Source organism: Trachymyrmex septentrionalis, unplaced genomic scaffold (genome assembly GCF_001594115.1).
Source record: "Trachymyrmex septentrionalis isolate Tsep2-gDNA-1 unplaced genomic scaffold, Tsep1.0 scaffold20, whole genome shotgun sequence".
In the NCBI taxonomy this organism is placed as follows: domain Eukaryota; kingdom Metazoa; phylum Arthropoda; class Insecta; order Hymenoptera; family Formicidae; genus Trachymyrmex; species Trachymyrmex septentrionalis.
In genome coordinates, this window is record NW_017305180.1 from 4,479,770 (window position 1) to 4,488,549 (window position 8,780).

At 34.1% G+C, this 8,780-nt stretch overlaps 1 protein-coding gene across 1 annotated transcript in view; it reads right to left on the minus strand.

The window, feature by feature from the left end:
• LOC108747791 overlaps nucleotides 1-8,071 on the minus strand; it is a 21,117-nt gene extending 13,046 nt beyond the window's left edge. The window contains exons 1-5 of the mRNA XM_018485570.1: nucleotides 7,742-8,071; nucleotides 5,193-6,315; nucleotides 3,304-3,638; nucleotides 1,935-2,467; nucleotides 545-687 (exon numbers count right to left, since the gene is read on the minus strand). Coding sequence (XP_018341072.1) covers nucleotides 545-687; nucleotides 1,935-2,467; nucleotides 3,304-3,638; nucleotides 5,193-6,315; nucleotides 7,742-7,969 — 2,362 coding nt within the window. The 5' untranslated portion in view covers nucleotides 7,970-8,071. The remainder of the gene's footprint in view (nucleotides 1-544; nucleotides 688-1,934; nucleotides 2,468-3,303; nucleotides 3,639-5,192; nucleotides 6,316-7,741) is intronic.
• Nucleotides 8,072-8,780: the final 709 nt, after the last annotated feature.

Sequence of the window (8,780 nt, forward strand, 5' to 3'; positions counted from 1 at the left end):
TATAAAACATTCTATCTTAGCAGTTATTTTTATCATCTATCATCAGACTACCGGTAGACTAGAGTATGGTAAGTGTTATACAATTAAATAGATAAGTAATCTCATCAAAATCACTTATATACATAAATCAATTAAAATCTCGATAAGTAAGTACAACATGATGTCGATGGAACCAAAAGTTCATGCACCGCTTATGTAATAAGATAAAGTGAAATTATTCTTTTCATTTTCCCGCGAATGTCACTCGACATCCTTGCAACAGACCTTATTACGTATGTGCGCTGTATAATTTTAAATAAGCACATAGTGCAGTGCAGCGTTCTTCTCTGAACGGGCTTCTCACGCAAAAATCTTACGTCTATGCGAGTCACGCACTTACATATATCCACGCAGTGCAATTTGCAGAACGCCAGCAGTTGTTGCGGAATGTCTTCAAGGAGAGACACCCGTGTATTCTTAGCGACATTACGTGCATCGTGCATTACTTTACGGCACGCGCCGTTTACTCAACAGTACAAGTAAAATGTCCTTCTCCAGTACTCACCGTCAAGCGTAGTATCGTGGGTCATCCGTGTCGTCTTGATGCTTCTGCGAGATCTCCTGGATCGTTGTTTCCTAACATTCCGTGACCACCGTTGAGCAAGCTTCTTTTTGCCCGATGTGATTTGTCCTTCAGCTCCTTTCCCGCTGAAATATTAGGTTTACATATATTCGTTGCAATCATATCGAATCTAGTTTATAACGGCATTCAATAGTTTTTAGTCTTATTAGGTGCGTTCCACTTGACGCTCGCAACGCTCATGGAATCATTTCATTCCAGTGGTTTATCCAACGTTAAACAAAGACAAATGATACTTACCAGCGTTGTGAGTATCAAATGGAACGCATCCATTGTGTCTTTGTCAGAGCTATGATTAGCTAAGATTCGATAACGTCGCATTAATCATGGTAAAGAGCTTATTCATCCCCGGACGGAATGCGGTGATAACGATATTTAACATGATGTCGTTTCACACTGTGTTATCATATATAGTGCTATCGTGGATGATGTTCTCCATATTGTGTTTTCGAAACACTTGCGACGAACGATTCGCCACGTGTGTATATTAACCTCGTGGGTCTAATAATGATTAATCGCCTTTGACCGAGGTGAAGGCAATTAGCCATGTTGTTTTCAATTCCACACTGTTATCGCTGTAACGAAGTCGCGGAAAAAAATGTGTGTATTCGAAGCCTTATCGCGCGTGCCGAGCGAATTCCTTTCGCGTTGGTACCTGTTTAGCATGTACTCTAGACAGAGAAATTAGACAGGGAAAGCCAGACAATTTTTTTGAAGACATGTTAATCCGCGACTAATGTCATGAGTCCATGTATCATCATTGGGTCCATATTCAAATTTTACTTAATAGAAAATTTATTACTCGCATCAATATTATTATTATTTTAAGAAAGGAGCATGAAAGTCTACGCAAGTTCCTAAGCGAAAATAATTCTTTATAATATCAACTTATTTAATAAAAATTATTAAATGGGTTGATGGTACAAAGAATTGTTTTCGCTGTAAGAACTTCCGTTTTCATGTTCCTTTCTTGAATAATTGATTTATTCTCAAAGCCTTCGTTCGTTATATATTTATTAATTATACTTTAAATAAGAATCAATACAAGTTTGATTATAAGTTCCTATTATTAGTTTGATTAAAAATAGATAAATGAGGATCTAATGGATCCACGACGTTAAAATTAAGTGTGACATTTTTTTCACGGCACTTAAGTTAAGGATTAAAGTCTCATTTGCGTATTCATGATATGAATATTTCGCGATGTCTCGTCTTTTATTGTTCACGGAAGATGAATTATTGTTCGCGTTTTTGTTTCCCACTTTTGCAAATCCTGAAGTTTTCCCACTGTTCTCTAATTCCCACGCTTACTTACCGCGGATCATTGCTCTGACAAGGGCAGTGTGAGGCGCACGAGGCTTCTTCCAGGTCCTCCCACTCGGATTCCTTGCCGTTCACCGAGATCAATCCTAAGACAGAGCCGGGTGTGGAGCCGGCATAAAGGCTATTGACACGTTCCTCGCCAGGCAGGCCGACATCGTCATATACATCCAACTCCTCGTCCTGTTCCTCTTCATTCAGATGACTTTCGCAGTCCACGCTGGAATATTCATTGTTTGTCGTTGAGAAATACTGATCATCGTTCGCTGTTGAATCAAAACGCGACGTTTCCGCCGCGTGACTCTTGGACGTTGGTCTCAATTCCACGGACGGTTCTTCGCACGATGTTTCGTCGTTGATTTCTGGTATCAGATAATCGCTCTCGTCGATGGTTTTCAAATTATTTTGCTGGAAGCTAAGCGGCATCACATCGTCATAAATCTCCTCGCAGTCCTTATTAGTATCAATATCGGATGTTTCGACGTCGATACAAGTGGTTGGTGGTCCCACGTCGTCGTAGTCGGATTCCTGATAAGAAATTCATCATCGTGCATTCTTTTTGTAATTTGAAGGAACAAGCGATGTTGCACGGATGGATACATATATATCGACACGTATAGACACCTTCGCGAATTTTTGATGCAAAAAAGGCGCGTTTGGCTCTGAAAGCGAAATTTGAGAATTTAATCAAATTACACATCGTTCGTGATACCCTATTTCCGCCACTAATTTGTAAGCGTGCGATGCGAATCGATTATATTCGACATTCCTTTTCACCTTCGCTGACGGTTACCAATTTAATGCACTACGTGATTTAGCAATCGGGCGAAAGCTAAGCTCGCGCATTGATGTATTTGCGAACGTTGTTTCTCTCAAAAATGCATAATATTACCTAATAATTATATAATTAAGTTAAAATCTTTTTTTTTTTTTTTTTCGATAAATTACTTAAATTATAATACGTTAGTAGTAAAGTTCGTGTGAATACACAAATACAACAAAGTTTTAAAAAAACCAAGAAAAGAGTAATCAAAATTTAAAAAATTAGATGTTAATTAATTATATTATTCTGGGCTTTTACTTGAATTAATTTTTAAATTTACTACTTAAGATATTTTTCTTGACTCTAACATTTTTTTATATCAATTTTTCACGCAAATGTAATGTCTTTTGATAAAATAAATAAAATTCTTCCTTAAAAAAATTGAACTTTCATAGCTGTTGTGCGGAAAATTTATCACTTCAAAATGCTCACACATCGTTGCTCACACAGGATTACGTTATAAATAATATAAGAATTCGCAGAAATTATTTTCCATCCTGTCGATGTTTGCAATAACGAAATACAATACAATAATTTGTACCGTTTGAGTGACGAAGTTCGACGGTCCGACGTCATCGTATTCCTCGCTATCGGTGTTCTCACCGTTTTCCTTTGGAGCATGGCATGTAGCGATCGCGACGGGTTTGTCATTTGGAAAAGTCGTTTTTGTCCCGTGATTACTCCACAGAAAGCTGCAGTTGGCCTGTGGCAATGCCGTAGGGGAAGATTCGCAGACCGGCTCGTACGTTTCTTCCGGCGAATCGGCCTGATTCCTAGCGATTTTCACCACCTGGCTGAACTCCAAAACTTTCGCCGCCTGTGAGTCCCTCGAGAAATCGCTCTGTATCTCCGCATATTTCGTTCGATCACTCTTATCTGTAAAGAATTCCGTCATCAGAATTTTATTTTATGAGAAAATTTTTTCTTAGTTTACCTTGAAAATACGATAGTTCTGAGACAACATTGTATTTCCAAGAATTTTATGTAAATTTCTCTCATTAATAAAACTACAATAAAATATAAAATAAATTTAAAAATGTTTGAAAGTGGTTCAGATTACAAAAGTTAAATAATAAAGAGCATACAGCCACAACAAAAGATGTAAACAAGTCATAAAAGTTTCAAATAAATAAGTAGACGTTTCGGTTAACATCTGACTTGCGTTTTAGTTCTAAGGCTTTAATGTTGTAATCTTTTCTTGTACTGAGGATAGTCAAATCTTGACCGAAACGTCTACTTATTTATTTGGAACTTTTAAAAATATATGACTTGTTTACATCTTTTGTTGTGGCTGTATGCTCTTTATTATTTAACTTATACAAAATAAAGTTTAATCAATTTTACTGAAATGCATGATAAAAATCTTTAAAATATTATTTTGTACCACAACTACTACATTTTCAGGGTGACTTTTAAAAGCTAAGTCTCTGCATGTAGATATCATTGAATGTATGTAATCAAAAAAGTTATTTTGTATGAACAAACGCAGATAGCACTTGCTCTCGTATTTTATAAATTTTCAGAACACTATGTGTAACTTCAGGAGTTGAAGGTATAAGAATAATGAAGAAGGTTTGTATAGATATTTATACTTGCGTTTAATTTTGTTTCTGAGTTACAGACAATTTTGTAATCCGATAATTTGAAATTATTACTAACTGAATTTATATTATAAACTAAATAGTAACCGATTTTATTCATTCAGCTAATACTTATTAGCAATATTCCACATCTCACTGATCGTTTGTAAATACTTTCATAATATTCATGAATCAGTTTGTAACGAGAATTATTAAGATATAAAATTGTCTGATGTAACTTGGATACAAAGTCAAATAAGATTAATATTTATTCAAACTTTGTCTTTTATCATTCAATTCATTTTGAAAGGTAGATCTACATATTTTGAAATACCCTCTATGTCTGTTTTTTTTAAATCATGCTGTTTACGAATTTTATCGCAGTGACTTCCTCGTTAAATGGAAGAAATGTTAAATATAATTATATACATACATAAATAATTTCTTAATAAAATATGTAATTAATATTTTTATTAAGTATTTTTGTAACACAATTTAATAATTAATTAATAATATCTGCTTTTAAACGCAGTAAAATCTGTGAATAAAAATGAGACAATGTATAATTAATTATAAAATAATATTAATAATATTCTTTTACAATATTCTTTACTTTTTTTTAGTATTGTCATAACAACTATTAATTTTATTATTGGAGATAGAATTATTATACATTTGCTCAATGTACTTTCAATTATCCGATTCGATCGGCAATACATGTATGTATAGATTCAAGCAGAATTGCGCAAATAAAGCCGCACTTGAGCAAAGCGATATTTACATAAATTCTTTCACGATTATCTTTCACGAACTCGACAAAGAAATCTGACGATGTGTCAAGAGAACGTACCCGCGATGCTATCAACGGCTGATTGACTTTGCCCGGTTTGCTTGGAAATTATATCGCCCGCAGGAGACAATCTTGCAGCGACCTTGAGCTGTTCGATGTTTCCATTCTTGCACTGCTCGTTCTTTCTAACAAGTAAAGGCAACGTAGCGCATATCTGCTGATGAGTAATTACGATCTGCTCCAGATCTAATCCGAGAGAGTTTTGAACTAGACTGGGATTCGTAGCAGATGCCACGTGAACAAAGTTCGTAGGCGACGAGATGATCACGCTCCTCAACTCGTCTCTCGACAGGCTTTTAGTCTTGGCGTATGAGTCCGAAATGTTCGAGAAAGGTGCCGTTTGCAACGATCTCAAGGAATTCAGTGAACTGTTCAAAGCATGTTTCTTTTTCAGCTTTTTCTTTTTCTTCGGCTGTTTCACTAGGTGCCTCGGTACGTAGTGCAGCACGTTTCTGGTAAAGCGTCTCTTCTTTTTCTTCTTGTGCCATGACGATACGTCGTCATTCTCGTCACTCGTGATCGATTCCGCGTCTTGCTTCGAGTATTTCACCAAAGAGTTCTCGTACGTGATCTTTTTGGTTGCTAGATCGTTTATGGATTGTGATTTTGTAACTGTCTTCGAAGGTATTGGAGAATTTTTCTCGATCCTGTAAATATGTGCAATAGATTCGGAAACTGTCTTCTCTGGGACTTCAAGATCGTACGTGAACGTCTTGTAGTCTGTTATACTAATTTTTTCGTAGTCGCTGGATGTATTAGAGTCTCTTCTTTCGACTGAGCATTTTTCTTTCTCACATTGATTTTCAGTAAGATTGGGATTACCGCGAGAATTCGTCTCCGTTTGTGTATGTATTGAATCGCTATTGTCGCTATGAAAATCCTTAATGTGAGATTCTTCTTTCGTAGATGGTCTTGTAGAAAATGGACTTTCTACAGTATTTTCTACGCCTGTCGTATTTATTGATGTCTGAATTTCCTTTTCGAGAGTATTCTCAATATTGCATTCGGTTCCGGAATCTAGTATTCTGGTGGCACGAGTCGTTGACTGGTTCTCCGTTTTCGTAGAAGAGAAGGCCAGGCACTTGGAGTAACTTTTCCATTGATGACTAGCTCCGGATTTCACCTAATGACGAAACGGGAATTAAATGGATGACTAATTGAATCGGTGCAAAGCAATGCAAGCATCTCAAGAGAGAAAGCTATCAAAAAAATTAGGAAAAATTTTATTTTATGGTAATAATTATAAAATATGAATATTCTTATGTTACTGAGCCGTTCCTAATACTTGCTTTTAGAATATAATAATGCAATGCTTCTCTAAAATAAAATTTATTATTTCTACAACTATAATTATTATTACTAAATTATTAAATGACAATCACAGAATTCGGTAAAAATAGAATTTGTCATAATAAACACAGATAATTTTTCTCATAATAAAATATTTTATTTTATTGCGATAAAAGTGCGATATTCATCATGTCTAAAGTGAAATTTCGCGGTTTTACAATACGTCAATCGTAAACTATAATTTTTCCTGTCGATCGTATTTCGTATTCTCGTCAAACCAGTGTAATGTCGGTGTTACAAGGAAATCTTCTTTCCTAATAAAAAAAAAACCTTATCGTTCGATAAAAAAAGCTAGATGTATGTCAACTTGGAAAAGTTTTATTTTAGTCACAAATTAATTTTTCGGATGAAACTGCGTTTCTTTGCCTAACGGTATCATAAAGATGTGTATAGTGAAGGATCGAAGTGCTCCATCTTCGTGATTCTTATCTGAAGTGGTAAGCTAGTGTCGTAAAAGCTAACAAGCCACTCCTTCGGCTATTAGCATCCTTTTGCTCGTGTATCCGTATGTGCGTATTTCGTGCGTATTCTCACGTATGTACGTATAAGAGAAAACATAGGTTTCTTTTCTCGCAGGAAGCTAAGTAAACGTATTTATATATATATATATATATAGATTATTTGCGAGAGAATAATCGTGTCGTCTCTTTAAATCTTCAAAAAGTTTTTAAAAAATCCATCTTTCATTCCAATCCTGTTAAACCGTATACAGTAACAACACTAGCTTTAGAAAATTAATTTTTTCACTTTCCTGATATCATTAAATCTCTAATAATAAGACATTTATGAAATTAATTTGGAGCTAAAAAACTCTTTTATCTCAATTTTTTTCTCATTTGCAATAAAACAAATATTTGTATTAAAAATTTTAAATCTATTTATATTATATAGTGTAGCATTAAAGGATTCAATATTTGTTCTGAAGATTGAGATTAATCTATTTCATAAAGTTTGTAAAAAAAAAAGCATTTCTAGAATTTATAGATTTTTAATTCTTTTTTAAAAATAAAATTTGTATTTCAAGGTCTTCCAATGAGAACATTGGAACAACAACAACTCTGTTTACGAAAAACAAACTAAAATTGTATTATACTCATGTGCGCGATTACATATAATATATTATCAAGTCATCACTTATCGTGCGCTCTTGTCTTAAAAACTTACAACATAATTTCAAATATGTATATCAATTGACATACCTTATAAGATGGTCGTTTGATTGATGTTTTTCCATTGATGATTTTTTTTTCTTTCTTGTCCGACTTATCTACAACATTGTCGCTCTCCGTGGGAAGCAACTGCAAAGGCAATCTCGTTCGTTTCAAAGCTAAGCTATCGAGAGTGGCGTAAACGACCTTGTTAGAAATTAGAGTAGCCTTGCCGTTTCCGTGCAAGAAACTCCGATTGGCAGTGGGTGAAGGGCTCATCTCGTCCCTTTTTTAAGGGTTCAATCAATTGAGATCACTCGAGTCTTGTAGAAACATCACTTCACATGTTGTTCAATGTTTTTATTTATATATTATTAATTTTTTCTTCAATCTGAAATTTTGAAAAAAGATTCCCGATTGTAGCAAGATGTTATATTTATTTTATCTTTCATATTACTTACAGATTGAAAATTTAAATAAAAATAAAGTTTAACTATTTTTTCTACAATGTCTATATTTTTAGGGAAGTTTTTATATTATTTAAAGATTCACTGTTGATATATCGTATTCTGTAATTTTGTTTATTTTTAAAATATATTAATCTTTTTTTCCATATCTTTTAGTATCTAAATTCAGAAACTGTAAACATTTTTTTATATTATTTTCTGCAACATTTTTTCCTAATTTTTTAAGGTTTTATACTATTGTTCTCAATTAAATCTATCTCAAAATGTGCTTTACAGTTTATACTGTTCTGTTCGCAACAGATAATGAGTTCGCGCTTCTCGCAATGTTACGTGTCCCTGGATTGCAGCACAATAGTAATCATATAATTCAAAAGTATAGAAAGAAGAATCATCGCTGCAAATCGTAATCTGGCACGAAAAAAGATATAAATAACCGCACGGTTCAAATGTTTTCCGTGAAAATGCTGATAACGCCACATTCATATGTGTTCCCTTATCACGAGTATCGCGCATGCATATTGTTGATCATGATGTTGCCATTGGCAGCCACAGTAGTTATTTATTACGAAATAAATATATCTATTTCTATTATTATTTAGTACAATTTTTCAGACTTCTCTAAA